This window comes from Chrysochloris asiatica, unplaced genomic scaffold, assembly GCF_000296735.1.
Source record: "Chrysochloris asiatica unplaced genomic scaffold, ChrAsi1.0 scaffold00142, whole genome shotgun sequence".
NCBI lineage: Eukaryota > Metazoa > Chordata > Mammalia > Afrosoricida > Chrysochloridae > Chrysochloris > Chrysochloris asiatica.
The window spans coordinates 6042351-6057569 of NW_006408660.1; the positions used below are offsets into that span (position 1 = coordinate 6042351).

A 15219-nucleotide genomic window follows, 5' to 3' on the forward strand; every position below is an offset into this window, starting at 1 on the left:
GGCTGTCGGCCGCCCCAAATCAGAAGTTACCTCCTTTCTTGCCGCGTCTGTCCAACTCTCTCTTCCAGTAAACACTCGATCCACTAATTTATCCCTTTACCTGAAGATCAGAGTTCCAGGCCCATCCTCTGATCTCCTCCTTGGTGAAGTGTCTGTTCATGTTCTGTGCCCGTTTTTTAATTGGGTTATTTGTCTTTTTCTTGTAGAGGTGTTGTTTCCTATATATTTTAGAAATGGGTCTCTTGTCTGATGTGTCGTTGCAAAAGATTTTTTCCCATTCTGTGGGTTCCCACTTCTGAAGACTGCTTTTTAGGTCCAGCCTTTGAAAATCAGAGTGTTGTGTTCTCTCTTTTCCCCATAGTTCATAGGTCAGTTTGTGATTGACACATGCCAGGTGTGGGGACCAGAATAGCACAGGAGGAACAACAGATCATGTAACAGCTAGGAGCAAGTGTATAGGAGCAGTCATTGTTCATTGTTTCCTCAGTGTGGGTGGTGAGCACATTTTCTATAGCCAAAAAAGAAAACATAGCTGGCACTGTAGGTTAAAGACCAGACTGCTAACCACAAGGTCGGTGGTTCACACACACCTGCCGCTCCTGAGAAATGCTGTACAGGGTCACTGAAGCTGAACCGACTCAATGACACTGAGCAATAATAAAAGAGGAAATACAGTGTCACTTTACATCCAGAAGCCCTGGTGATGCGGTGGTTAAATGTGCCGCTGCTAACCAAAAGGTTGGCAGTTGGAACCACCTGCTCTGTGGGGGAAAGACATGGTGGTCTGTACCTGTAAAGATGACAGTCTGAGTGGCTGAACTCTGTCACATGCATTTACTACGAGTCAGAATTAGCTCATTGGCACCCAATAACTACAACTTGGTATCAGTTCAAGGGAACTTCTTGGAAAGGACTCATTCTAGACTTAATAGCCTTTGGACTTTTTAGTATCAAAACTTTCTTTTATGGAATATTGGGCTAAAGTCGGTATTAGTATGTTGGGTATTTTGGGGGTGATACTGGTTTTTATTTTAGCTGTAATAAAAGTGATGCCTTGCCTGATTTGGCCAACCATAACTATTTTTTAAACTGGGTTCTGGACAGGCAACTCTTGAGGGCAGTGGAGACAGAACGGCCGTTTAGAGAAGCAAAGCTCTAGTATAGGAAGAAAGCCCACCTAAGAAGCTTAGACTTTTATCCAGTACTTTGATGAAAGCTCTTGTACTCATTTATTCCTCTCAGCCTTTCAGCAGTAACTGTAGACATTAGTTGACGTATTGTTGTCAAATGCTGTAGAGTACGTTCTGAGACTATAAATCTTTACAGAAGCAGAAAGCCTCATCTGTCTCCTAGCGATCGGCTGGTGAGCTTGAGCCACTGACCTTGGGGTTCTCAGCCCAGTACTTATCCTACAGAGCCACTGATGTGGCATATAAGCAGATCTTTTTCCAGTGGCTGAGCCTGGGGCTAAAGATGACAGTATCTGCTCTCAAGAGGCTTAAATTATGGACCGAGAAAGAATCCTGAAAATGCAGGGCTGTAGTATGGCAGATCTACTCAGATGCACAGAGAGGAAAACAGGGTCAAGGGAATACACTCAGGCATCCTGGAAAGAGGGGAATTGTAATGGGTTTAAAGCAGGGCTTTGCCCAGGTGTCAAAGTACATTTCCTTCCTGAGAAGACAGTGGTTTGAAAAGTCAAGGTGGGTGTGGAGAACTATAAGCTAGTCAGTGTGCTTGAGGGCAGAAAAGGACTTACCCAGTGTCATCCAGGAAGAAGTGACAGAATTCTGACCTGGGTGGGTCTGATCCCAAAGCCCAATTCTCTGTATTGAGCTCCCTCCCTCATGACTTAGGCCTGCCTTTTGGTAGGGATTCAGCACGAACAACCCTGTGCTGACTTTGTCCTTGGCCTTTGGCAGGTGTTCAGCTCCGAGGCTGCCTGGCAATGTGTGAGTGAGGCGCTGCAGATCCTCGGGGGCTTGGGTTACATGCGGGACTACCCTTATGAGCGCATGCTCCGTGACAGCCGTATCCTTCTCATCTTCGAGGTAAGTGGCCCTAGGTTACCCTGTGATACAGACTTCTGCTGATGGCTTCCTCCTTATCAGCGCCTCCCTGACCAGGCAGGTCCTAAGGCCTGAGAAGTGCTGAGACCCCAGCAGGACCCACCTGGGCTATGGCTTGTATGTGCTCTCTTTATTTGACCCTCTTAACCCTTCAAAGACTTTTTTTTCTTACCGAGGAAGGAATTAAGACCGAAAGAGTTTAAGTAGCTCCTTCAGGGTCATATTCCTAAGGGCCTTGCAGGGCACACTGCCTTCTGGTGGCCTGCTGCTGGTGTTGTTTGCCAAACATTTTGCCTGGATACAGTTGGACAAGCAGAGGCCTTCTCGTTGGAGACCCAAGGTCTAGTCCTGGCTCCAGCTCTGCCTCTTGCAAACTCTCCTCAGTATGCTGATTGTCCTAGGGGCATTCTTAGCCCTGACACGTCCTCTTTGTCCACTTGCTGCTCTCTCTGGGGCACTGGGGGATTGGGAGCACAGAGATGACTCAAACAGCCCTGCCTTTGGGGTGCTCATGTTTGCTGTAGGGCCTGACTGATCACGTGTCCTGTGCTAGACGTGCAGTGAAAGACAATGAGGCAGACATGGGATCTCAGGAAGCAAGTGTTACTGTTGTCAAGTGTTACCAAGTCGGTTCCGACTCATAGCAACCCTGTATAGGGTTTCTGAGGAGCAGTGGCTGGTGGGTTTGAACTGCCAACCTGTGGTTAGCAGTCTGGTGCTTATCCTACAACACACACCCTGACCCCAGGCTAGGGAAGGGCATTTCTGGCTGAGGACTGGGAAACAGTAACTAACTTGTAGTGTGAGTTGAATAGAGTAAACGAGTGTCTAGGTAAGGGAACTGAGCTGCACAGGGTAGGTGGGCAGTGGACACCACACAGGTTAAGAGTGGGACAGGATTTGGTTGCATTTGCAGCCTGAGGGGAGGGTCTCCCTGGGGCCGGTGTGGAGGTGAGTTGTAGCCATGAGACCAGAGACAGGGCTACGAGGCCCAGCCTGGAGCAGCGTAGAGCTGTTAGGGCAGGTGGTGAGGAGATGACACTGCGTGTGCAGGAGACCAGGAAGCAGCTAGTCAGCTTTCTCAGATGGCCTGACCTCTGTTTACAGGGTTTCGAGAACTCCTGATGTACCAAGTAGACAGGCTTCAGTGACTAGTTTTGTTCCCTTTCATGTTCTGCGTGTTCCAGCCTTAGGGCACAAGGGGCTCAGTTTTCCAGGTCTGTGGTCAGCCTAGTTTCAGTATCAAGGAGCCTTGCTGTTCAGGAAGAGAGGTGGTTTTGCCTGGAGGCATCCACTTTCCTTCCTGCTTTTGTGGTTCCCAGGACCTAGCTGTGGCAGAAATCAAGCCTCCACATCTCCTTTCTGACCATTGTGCTAAAGGGGCAGAGGTTCACAGCTGGCCTTCTCCACAGGTGGCCCCACAGTTGTGGAGGGTGGGGGGCCTCTGCATGTGAGGAGCAGTTTGCAGCTCCCCTGAGGGATCCGGCTCAGACCTGGATTTGGAGGGGTCTGACCCTCACCAATTAGGAAAGACATTTTTCCTATTTTAAAGCCAGGAAATCTGAGGCTTGGAGAAAGCAACAACGCAGGTAGTTGGGGTAGAGAGGGTCTCAGTGGGACTCTGGCTGTGTGGTCTGGTCCCTAGGGAAGTGGTCCTGTGTTGGCTGCTGCCGAGCCTGTCCCAAGCCTCTTGTTCCATGCTGCTTTTGAAGCAGTATCTTCTGCAGTGCAGGACAGTGAGCAGGGCCTTAACTCCCTGGTCACATGGTGGGAGCGGGAGGGATTGCGGTGGCTGCTCTGAAAGAGCAGGCTCTGCAGCCCCCTTGGGGTCATTCTTTGACCTCTGCACTGCTGGCCACAGGGAACCAATGAGATTCTCCGGATGTACATCGCCTTGACAGGTCTGCAGCATGCTGGCCGCATCCTGACTACTAGGATCAAGTAGGTACCATTTCCATTATCTGGCTTCTAGGGGTTCCACCTGCCCCAGTGCAACATTGGAGTGCTCTTGAAGGCTGATTGGGTTTGGACTAGTAGGAGGGAGGAGCAATGAGCAAGCAGGCTCCAGAGCCTACCTTCCACTGTGGGCAGCGCTTACAGCACACTACCCTCCAGCCCCATCTGGAAGTCCATCTGACCCCTCACCAGTAGCTCTGGTCTCCCCCGTCGGAAGGAACTTGTTTTTCCTGAACCTGGGAATTGAGAGCTGTCTCAGCAGTCTTGGAGGCCACATAAGATCAGTTTTTCTTTTGATCTTTCCCTCCCTGACCCCATCCTCAGGACAGAACCACGGGGAGTGGTGCTGGAGCCCATGTGGAGGCAGCTAGTACTAGCATGTGGCTGACTTGCTCACCTGTCTCTCCAGGCACAGAGGAGAGGGCCTCTTTATAGTTTGAGGGAGTTTGGGAGTAAGGTTGGTGCACTTGGAGTGTGGGCTGCAGCTCATGGAGCTGTGGGCTCTCTACAGGGAGCTTAAACAGGGAAACGTGAGCACGATTATGGAGACAGTTGGCCGAAAGCTTCGAGACTCCCTGAGCCGTTCCGTGGACCTAGGACTGACTGGCAAGCTTGGCGTTGTACATCCCAGTCTTCAAGTGAGTGGGCCTTAGGCAAATGTTGGAGTGGTGGGGTGTCCTGCTGCTGGGAAGACCAGCTCATCCTAATGCCTCCACCTCTTTCTCTGCCCATCTGTCTGTTCTCTCACTCAAATGCCCCTTAGCCCTCTGCAGGTGGACTGGGATGGGCCTGAGGAGAGATGCTGACCTGGGTCTTAATGTTCTGATCTAATAGGACAGTGCCAGCAAGCTAGAAGAGAATGTGTATTACTTTGGCCAGACCGTGGAGATGTTGCTGCTCCGCTTTGGCAAGGTAACGGGGTCCCCTGCCACAGCAGGCCCTCCTTTGGAACCCGGAAGGTGTGGCCAGCATCCACAAGATAGCTGTCTACCTTTGGGACCCCAGTTCTCATACCTTGTAGTTAAACTTCTGTATGGGACTTAAGAGTATCAAGGTAAAGGCTCTAGAGACCAGGTTTGATTGCCATCGAGGGTTGGAGAGTAGGACTGGGCCTGTCTTAACTGGCTGGTAGGAGATCCAGTAGTAGTTTCCTACTAGTGTTCTCCCATGGGCCTTTCAGAGGAGGAGAGGATCCCTGGAATTAGGAGACAGGCAGTCCCCCCAAGGGCCTGAGTGAAGGGACCTGCCCTGTGAAGAAGCTCTTGCTGTATGTAGAAGGTGCCACTAAACTCCCTCAGGAACTATCACTGGTCTCAGCTTTGACCACTACCCAAATCTAGACAGATCAAAGAGAGGACGACAGAAAGCATGTGAAAGCCAGCCTCAGACAACAGTACTGTTGTTGTGAAGTGCTGTGGAGTCGGTTTTGACTCATAGCGACCTGGTGGGTTTGAACCACCAACCTTGTGGTTAGCAGTGCTTATCCTACAGTGCCACACTGGGACTCCCATCCAACACTAAGAGAAAGAATCATTAGCTCCACTTTACTGAAGCAAAGATGGGGCCAGGTGGGGGGCAGGCCTGGACAGCAGTTGTCCACTGGAGCTTCTGGTGTTCTAGACCATCGTGGAGGAGCAGATGGTCATGAAGCGGGTGGCTAACATCCTCATCAACCTGTACGCCATGACGGCTGTCCTGTCACGTGCCAGCCGTTCAATTCGCATTGGACTCCGAAACCATGACCACGAGGTGAGCCCCTACCCAGCCCAGGTCATAAATGTGACCCCTGCTAGCTTTTGTGCTGGTGTTCTTTAATGAAGGCAGGATGTGTCAGTGGTGGTCAACAAGAGGGTGGGCTACATATAGCACACAGTGCTGCTCAGGAGACAGGCTTACTCCCTTTACAAATCTTCTTACCTGGGAGAGAAAAGGCGTGGGATAAGTGACAGAGGTCCCAGAGCTCAGCAGGCCTTACCCGTCTTTTGTTCCCATCGAGGGCAGACCCCACCTGTTCACCTTGCTGGAGGTGTGTGTTGTTAAGTGCTGGCGAGTCGTTTGCAACCCACAGTGACCCTGTACAGGGTTTCAAGGAACAGCTGGTGAGCTTAAACCACCAACCTTGTGGTTCAAACAACTTTGCAGTCCAGCGCATTAACCCACAGTGCCATACATACCAGGACTCCATTTAAAGAGGTGTCTGGTAGCGTGGTGGTTACAAATCGGGCTGTGAACCTCAGGGTCATCAGTTTGAAACTACCAGCTGTTCCACAGGAGAAAGATGAGGCTTTCTGCTCCTGTAAAGATTACAGCCTTGGAAACCCTGTACAGGGTCACTATGAGTTGGAACCGACTCCACGGCACATAACAACATAGGCTCTTTAAGTGCTTATCCTACAGTCACTGCAGAGCAGGAAATGGGCTCAGAGATGTTGAGTCACTTGCCTTTGGGGTCAGGGCAGCGATTAGAACTTAGACTATCCCTTCTGAGATGAGCTGCCCAGTGTGGTTGACAGGGAAGGGGAGGGGTTACTCCATGGCCTGGATTCTCAGTACTATCATCCCTTCTGACCTTGTTGGTCTTGCCAGGTTCTGTTGGCCAACATCTTCTGCATGGAAGCTTATTACCAGAACCTCTTCTCCTTGTCTCAGCTGGATAAAAGTAAGTCGGATGGCTTGGGGAAGGGTAGAGAGGGCCAGAGTCCACACTACTGGTGGTGGTGAGCTGTCCAGTCCCCAGAGCCTGTTAGCTGCTCACAGACTTCTCTATGTTGAGTGGGATCCTGGCCTCCCCTGCAGCAGTGCCCAGGAGATGGGAACACTGGCCTGAGCTCACTTGTGCTAGACCCTGCTAGGGTCTCCCCAACTTGCTGGGGCAGATTCTTGAAAATGCCCCAGGCAAGCAGCATTACACTTGATTTAGGTGAGTTTGTTAGTTCCTTGGCTATGTTTTGGAATGCCTGGCTTGTGGGCTCCTCCTTCTGCCTCTTGCAGTCATGTTGGCCTGAAGGCGCTCGTATCCTCCCTATTGCCAGGTGATGTGGGGGGGAGGATGCCAGTGTTCTGGCACTAGCTCAGGAGAGCAGCAGACAATTCTGTATGTCACAGTGAGTACTGGCCTTGGCATCTCTAAGGTGCTGGCGTGACTGTACGTGCTGAGCACCACAAAGCGCCTTCTTCCTACCCACCCCACTCAACAGGACAAGCGCCTGGCTTGTCAGAATAAAGTGCCTATCCTTTTTTCTCCCTTTGAGGTCTTAGGGGTGTGAAGGGATCTGCTTTAGGGAATCCTGAAGTTGGATTGGCTTTGTTGGAGAGAAAAAAACAAAAATCCTGGTTCATCCAGGTATGATTATCATAGTGCAGAAAAATCATCCACTCCCTTTTTTATTCCTCCCAGATTCTCCAGAAAATCTAGACCAACAGATTAAGAAGGTGGCCCAGCAAATCCTAGAGAAGCAAGCCTACATTTGTGCTCACCCTCTGGACAGGACATCCTGAGTGGAGGGCACTGCTGTCAGCTGGCTTTCCAGCCAGTTGCTACTGGACAACTTTCACTGTGTTTCACAAGGTAGAGACCTTAGGGACTTTGCATAAACAGAAGGGCTTTCTCCTTGCCTAAGAGAGCTCTTCTAGGCTTTGCCTGGCAGCTTTCTGTCTTTAGACATTGTATCTAACATGAAGTGAGCATCTCAATGAGGGTGAGAGGAAACGGGACTGCTGAGGATGTTGTTAGTTTAGGTGATAGTGATATTACAGTGGAAACAGGCTGATGTGGCTGTCTCCATGGTATGAATGAAGCTGGTGAGGTCCTGTTTGAGACCTGGAGCCATTTCTAAGAGACAACATAAAAGCTGTCTTCATGTTGTTCAAGGAATAAAGGGCACTTAAAACATAGACCAGGAACAATTAAATAAAAACTATAAAATGTCCTAGTTTGTGTTTGCCCTTCTAACCCTTGCTATGCTAGTCACGTTTTTCCTTAGAATCAACTAATGACACAGTGAGGAGCAGGGCCCCCCGGAAGCCCTTGTATTTGACGGGGTAACACTACATTGCTGTTCTGATTATATACTACCAGTGCTTGTCTTGTCTTTCTACCTTCTTTGCATGGATTGGTCTCTACTCTGAAATGAGGACCACAAGGTACTCTTGTCAGGTGTTTGCATTTCTCCTTTGCAGCATAGATTGGTTCCCAGAGTGCTTAATAGGCAGGTATTCAGCTTTTAGTGCTGAATTGTCTGCTGCTTAGGTGGTTGGGGCTCTACAAAGCCCACTGTAGATGTTACCTCTTTCACTGTTCCTCCAAATATAAGTTATCTCTCCTTTAATCTGTGGGGGTGCTTGAAATAGGTGAAAAGGAGTCTGGGAGTGCTGCAGCATGTGGAGAAGGCATTTTGGGGTTGAAGGTTGCTAAGCACTTATCTTAAAAAGAGGAAAGGAAAAAATAACCTTCTGTTGAAAGTATTTTGTAGATTAGTTAGGAGTCCTGGGGTGGTGCTGTATGCTAATGCACTGGACGCAAGTCAGTATGAACTGCAAGGTAGGTGGTTTGAGCTCACCAGCAGTTCCTTGGAAACTCTATATAAAGATGACTATTCATATGGATTGGAACCAATTCGACAGCACTTGGACAGTGCCAGGGGACAGGAGGGGACACTCCTGGAATGAGACTTTAAAAATTGCCTATTCCCACTTGCAATGTTGAAGTTTTTCCTAAGTAGGCAGTCAGTGAAGCCCACTAGGAAGGACTCTTGCCAATAAGCAAGAGTGGACAGTAAGCATTCCGAGTGGATAGCTGTTACCTGGAGCCTTCCTCAAGAGCCACAGCAGTAACTCTGTACAAGAGCCACAGCAGTAACTCTGTACTTAGGGCACACAAGCAGAGAGCGGGATCTTTTGTTCATGCAGCCCCAGAAATTCTAGGGTCTATTCTGGAGGGAGGAAGCAAATTCTGGCAAATGGAAGAATGAAAATGTTAACAACTTCTTAGCTTCCTTCTGTTTCGTGGAGCTGTTACCAGCCATCTCCAGGAAAGGAAGAAGATCAGACAAACCTTTTTGCTAGATAAATGCATCCCCTCTCTTCCTTTCTGGACAACAGTTGAATTCTCTATGTCTATGAATGATTTATCTATAAAACATCAAAGGTGTTGCCTGTAGCCCACAGGTGGAACACAGGCAACATCTTGGTGTTGGAAGCTCCCAGTGAAGCTCAGGACCTCTGTACCCCAGAGCTAACATCTCCTAACTATCCCATTTTATAGACAAAATAAGCCTAAAAAGCAGTGAAGGCACTTGCCCCTAAATCACAGAGCAAGTTAGTGTTTCCTAAGTAAGAAGTAGGATCCGGAAGGGTCCTACTCAAGTGTAGTGGTTCAACGTCGCCCACCCTTTTCCATGGACGAAAGATGAGGGGGTCTGCTTCAATAAAGGGTGGTGGATGTTAAGTGCCATCAAGTCAGTTTTGACTCATAGCGACACTGTGTAGGATTTCTGAGCAGCAGCTGGTGAGTCTGAACTGCTGACCAACCATGCGGATAACTACGACGCCACACCAGGCCTCCTCAGTGAGTCTTGGAAACCTTATATAGATAGCAGCTCTACTCTGTCCTAAGGTCACTATGAGTTGGAATCAATTGGATGCTAATAGGTTAGAATCTAGGTGTCCTGATGAACAGCCTGTTATATATCCAGTCAGAATCTAGATTTCCCAGCACAGGAAGTTTGATATCTAAACGTGAATACTGCTAAAATTCTAGGTGGCACTGGATCCCTGCCAACAGCATTAGGAGGTTTGACTTTGTGAAGATCTTGTCTGTTACCTGTTTTGGGTTTCAGTGCTGGAGAAGGGGGCAGCTCCAGATAAGTGGGTGGCTTCTTGTATAGATCAAAGTCCACATGACGCTGGGCCCAGCCCCAGCTCTTCCGGTCCAACACAGGCTTCAGCACGTTAGCATACAGTGCATTTTCTTTCCACTCCTAAATGGGGGGCATAAGTTAGAAGGAAGGAGGTGGCTATGGGCACCTCACCTATTGCCCAGCTCCCCCCTATGGACCTCGTTTAGTTCTTTGGTGTGGCTAACAGGTGGCAGCCTGGAATGATGGCTACAGTGAAGACCCGGTACTTGGAATCCATTAGCAGTGAGCCAGGCTTGGCGAGATTTCTTCTCTGCTTTCTTCTGCTCTGCTTCCCAGTTGTAAGGTTCCACCATAGCTGAAAGGTAATCCTGCGAGTATGTGAACCTTCTCCTTGGCTCCTGGAAATGAGGGGCAAAAAAATCTGCATGATATTGCTGGCAGCAGGTATCATAGACAGCTGGGGGCGTAATGACTGTTCGTGACCACATTCTGCTCTGTATAACCATGTGAAGGTCATTTGTCTCCTTTTATGGAAGAGTCATGTTCTAAAGTTTATTTAGATGTGCTAGTAGCCTAAGCCAAGGGTTTTCATTCTGGAGGGTGACAGCTACCTTTCATGAGCAACAACCAAGTGTGCTCACTACATTTCAGAACTTGTAGTGGTTTTCACCCATGTATCTGACCATGTTAGGGGCCTCTATCCCAGCACCCAATCTACTTCCCCCTAGCTGAATGGCTTTATTCTGCACAACTGAGATCCCTACCTGCTGACTTCTAGGCAGAGATGTGTTCAGAGAGGGAAGAACTCACTGATTAGCCACCGCTATTATTCTGTCTGCAGTGCAAGTGTTGCACAATTTTTCCCACTCGGGGCCTCTCACTTACTTACTTTGGCCATCTCTCGATAGAGCTCCTTCTTGGCAAGCTCTGTGGAATTTAAGCTCTGAATGCTGTAGTTGTAGACAGTTTCTTTGACAGGGGCTGAAATTCTAATCACCTTTGCCACAGACTCGAGAGGCTTCTTGTTGACCTGATATGCTTCTAAAATATTTTTCTGAAGAAAAAGTGCAGTCATTACCACACACGGCCCTACCAACATGCATTTGAGATCTCCCTAGGACGTTGCTGTACTGTAGGAAATCAGGAATTGCTGTTACTCATCATTGAACTGTGACAAAAGAGCCTTCTAGTTTAATCTTTTCCCATCCAGAATGGACTTCAGAATCCCCCACACGAGCATAGGAGCCATGTCTAACTCACAGGAACACAAGGCAGGGCAGCACTTTTCTTTCTACATGTAATACACATGAAACAAGATGACCCACTGGCTGCCTTTCCAAAGCAAAATGCCAATGAGGAAGAAGACCAGGTACAATGTCACAGTGCAGAGAAAGGTACAGAGACCCATAAGAGGGGAAAAGAGGAAGAGATGACCACTCTAAATTGTCAAATACATTGAATTTGCTTATTAAAGCGCTAAATAACCAACTTTAGCTTTGAAACACCAAGAGTACAATTCTTAAGAAAGTGACCTTAACCTACATGTTAACCATCTCAACAGATGGAACAAAGTTAACAGTTGAAAAGGGGACATTACCACAGATTCTGTACTAAGAGAATACTAGAAATCAGTTCATGCCAATAACTTAAAATTTACATGAAATGGGCAAATTGCTACAAAAACGCAACTCAAAACTTAGTAAAATTGGCCCATGATGGAGAAAACCTGAATGATCCTATTGATTAAACCAACGGGAGTCATCATTTAAAAGCCACAAAGAGAGAAACAGAGGGCCAGCCCCTGATGCAGGTATCAGGCCAGTGTTAACTTCAGACCTAGAAAACTAGGTCAAGAACGGAAAACATACAGCAAGCTCTGTCCTGTCTGGGTTCAAGTTGCTTTTTCTAGTTCTTGATGTACATAGTTACTGAATGATTGGAGCTTTTGTTTTTAATCTATTTCCCTGAGAATTTTATAGAAATTTAGACAACAGCCAATCAGTTAAAGCCATGTATATATGAACAGAATAATAAATCATAACTAAATTGTATTCATTCCAAGAATTCAAGACTGGTATAATACTTGAAAATTACCATGTTACCAGAATAAAGGAGAGACCATATGTTATGTCACAAAACAAATCTTAATACACTTTTAAAAGATTAAATTATAAACGATAAACTTCTTTTCACAGTGGAATGAAACTAGAAATCAGTAACGAAAGGAAAATTTTCAGGAAGGCTGTGTTAAAGCCAGGCCTAGGAGTAAAAACTTCTGACACAGTTTAACCCTGTGCTTCTTGTCCATCCAGCCCAGTAAGAAAGCAGATGCCAAACTCAAAAACATGCTATATGCCTTGTATCTCTCAGCAGGTGACTGGCCAGCCCAGGTGGGGCAAAGGCCTGGGGACTCACCTGGATTACGCTGTTCTTCTGGTCTTTATTCTTCAGCATCATACTGCTCCTCCACTGTAGGTACTTCTCCTGGTGGGTGTGAATGTCAGAAATAAGGGTGAACTTCCGACTACTGAAGTCTTCTAGATTGGGGGCAGGTTGAGGTGGTAGGGCCAATAGTTTTTCATCTGAAAGCTCTTCTTGTGAAATGGGCGTCCCAAACTCCTGACTCAAGGATTTGATCATGGCAGAGGAAGGCAGTAGGTCTCTTGTGACCACATCCCTGAGCTTGGTGCTGTGATGACAGATGTAGTGGAGCCTGAAATACACAACAGCCACCCTGTTCCACTCAGAGATCAGCTGACACCAAGGTGACAGAGTTAGCCATTGAAGAGCCCAGATTCAAATCTGATGCCTTCAGAAAGGGGATGGAAAAGGTTAAAGATCTCCCCACGCTCGGTTCTAAATACCTTTCTGGTACTGTGGTCTATTCTCATGCTTCTCAACAGACCACATCCTGCCAAGGAACAGAGCCAATGTGCTGCCAGCTAGGGTGCAGATCTCCAAGCCTCTTGTACCAGGAGGAAGACAATACACGCACTGCCTCATTTATTAACCAAGTTCAAGGACCCAACAGTTCTCCTTTCCCCAATCCAGACCACGTTCCAGTCCTGAAAATGAGCTTTTAAACTCCTAGTTGCCCTCTCTCAAGACCCAGTGTGCAACAGCAAGTGATTGACACAAACAGTCTCCAGGAGCACGTGTTTGGGAACTACCACTTGCTAGCTTGCTGTCTCAGCTACGTCTGAGTCTGGCTGGGAGGCAGATGCCTTTGGAGCTTGGACTTGACCTCTTACTAGCTGAGTGACCTTGGTCTACCACTTAATCTTCGAGTTTCTGTATCCTCATCTTCTAGAAAGGAATAAAACCATAATGTATTCAAACAACTTGGATGCAGAAAGCACTAAATCGTTTTCTTTGCTTTCCTTAACACCCCTAACTACTACTTATCACCAGCAAACATGATTGAGTCTAACCTTCTCCTTTTGACTGGTCCTCAAGACTCTTGGACCTCCAGATGCCCAAGACCTCCCCACATGACTGTACTGCCCAGTGCTGCTCACTCGCCCTACCTGACCTGAAGCCCCTAGTCTGCTGCTTTGGGATTTCCCGATCTCTGTGTGCCCATCCCTTCAGTAAAGCTGAGAGTGGGATAAAAGGAGAACTTTAACTTTTCTCTGTCTGTCTTAGTAGTACATTTGGCAGGCACTAAACTGAGGGCAGACTCTGGTCCAGACCTGCTGTTGGCTCTAAAAATACAAACATCTGGTTTGCACCTCCAGCCTCTTCCCCAGCAGCAGGTGAATTGTCCACATGATGCCACCTCACTGCTTCTCCACACTCAGCCCTGTTGAGCCTCCTCAAAGAAACCCCTCCTTAGCGGCCTACAGAGCAGCCTGTCACAGGGTCCCAGCACACGCTACTATATTATTTGTGTGCCTCCCCTTCTAAATGGAGATTCCTGGAGAGAGGGGACCATGTGTGACATCTCTGGTCCTTCTCTTAGAGGTTACTAGGGTGACTACTAAACACATGAACAAAGGAGACAGACAGTGCTCCACGAAGGGCTCATTAAGAGGGAAGCAGTGTGGCTCACAGCCCAGCAGACCAGCAGCATCCCAGGGGGGTTAGTGTACGCTAACACCCGAAGGCTGAGATGGCGCAGGTGGGCAGAGAAAGGCACACACAAATACTGAAAGATCCTGATTTTTGGAGAAGGGTTTTAAGGGATGGAGAGAGAGGAGATGGGGCTTCAGAAAAAAAGCAAACAAAAAGTCCATTGACAGAAGAAACTGTTGCCTGACATCTAATGGGTCCAGCGTTCCACCACATCCCTGTCCCCGCCTTGGAAAGTAAATCTTAGCCAGGTGATCACTCTGACTCTTCTAAAACAGCAGACACTGTAGACTCGTGATACGTGTTTGAAGCTTCTGAAACTACCTTACAAGATCATGTAGAATACTGGAAAAAACAAGCTCTGGGGTCACCATGAACTGCACTCCACTCCTGGCTCAGCTCCTTTGGGCATAAAGCATAATACAAAGTGTACCTCACAGGGCCGCTGTTCAGCCCACGATGGAGCGCACTCACATGGCCTGCCTGGCTCTCCGTGGGGATGGTGGCCAAGCAGTCTCACCTGACCAGGGCCTGGAAGGTGTCCTGCGGCACTGAATTCCGGACATAGAGTTGGGAGTTCCTCACGAGGAGTGACAGGGGCTTGAAGAGGTGCACGTGGTACAAGATGGTCTCCAGGTCTGCGAAGAAGCGGTGCTGGAACCAGAGCTTAGAGTTGTAGAGCACCTTGTATTTTCTGCGCTCAGATTTGGGAATTCTGTGAGAGAAGGCCATGGTTAAGAGCCTTAACTCTGGTATGCAGGTTCTTAGTATACTTTTGAATATGTTACATTTGTCTGGTAGATAGAACTTTTTTTTGCTTAAAATCAAACAAACAGAGAAACACATTAATAACAAATGTTACCTGGTCAATGAAATCTTTCAAAGCCTGGAGCCCTCTTCAGATTTCTGTCCCGCTGTCCTTGTTCTCCATGTCCTTTTGCTTTCCTTCATCTCCCCCTGCCTTGACACATTTCACACCCTGGCAGTGTCATTGTGGCCAGTGTCTAAACACACCCTGCCTTCCCTGCCTTTCATTCCCTTCTGCACCTTGCTGAATCTGGTGATGTCTACACTACGCTGTCCTTCATGACTCCATGAGGCAGCTGCCCAAATCTTTTGTCCACTCTTTTTACTAGGATGTCCTTATCATTCTCTTATTGATTCGTGGGTTTAAAATATATATATATAAAGGAGCTCTGGTAGCGTAGTGGTTACGAATCGGGCTGCGAACCTTAAGGTCAGCGGTTCGAAACTACCAGCCGCTC

At 48.0% G+C, this 15219-nt stretch overlaps 2 protein-coding genes across 2 annotated transcripts in view; one reads left to right on the forward strand and one right to left on the reverse strand.

The window, feature by feature from the left end:
- The window catches only part of ACAD9 (acyl-CoA dehydrogenase family, member 9), a 46336-nt gene extending 38813 nt beyond the window's left edge, over nucleotides 1-7523 (forward strand). Inside the window, exons 12-18 of the mRNA XM_006870473.1 lie at nucleotides 1923-2051; nucleotides 3931-4010; nucleotides 4537-4663; nucleotides 4860-4937; nucleotides 5646-5774; nucleotides 6612-6684; nucleotides 7423-7523. Of these exons, the coding sequence (XP_006870535.1) occupies nucleotides 1923-2051; nucleotides 3931-4010; nucleotides 4537-4663; nucleotides 4860-4937; nucleotides 5646-5774; nucleotides 6612-6684; nucleotides 7423-7523 (717 nt within the window). The remainder of the gene's footprint in view (nucleotides 1-1922; nucleotides 2052-3930; nucleotides 4011-4536; nucleotides 4664-4859; nucleotides 4938-5645; nucleotides 5775-6611; nucleotides 6685-7422) is intronic.
- Nucleotides 7524-8951: 1428 nt separating this feature from the next.
- LOC102837126 (uncharacterized protein FLJ43738-like) overlaps nucleotides 8952-15219 on the reverse strand; it is a 14065-nt gene continuing 7797 nt past the window's right edge. Inside the window, exons 3-7 of the mRNA XM_006870514.1 lie at nucleotides 14475-14669; nucleotides 12372-12596; nucleotides 10081-10285; nucleotides 9847-10003; nucleotides 8952-8956 (exon numbers count right to left, since the gene is read on the reverse strand). Of these exons, the coding sequence (XP_006870576.1) occupies nucleotides 8952-8956; nucleotides 9847-10003; nucleotides 10081-10285; nucleotides 12372-12596; nucleotides 14475-14669 (787 nt within the window). The remainder of the gene's footprint in view (nucleotides 8957-9846; nucleotides 10004-10080; nucleotides 10286-12371; nucleotides 12597-14474; nucleotides 14670-15219) is intronic.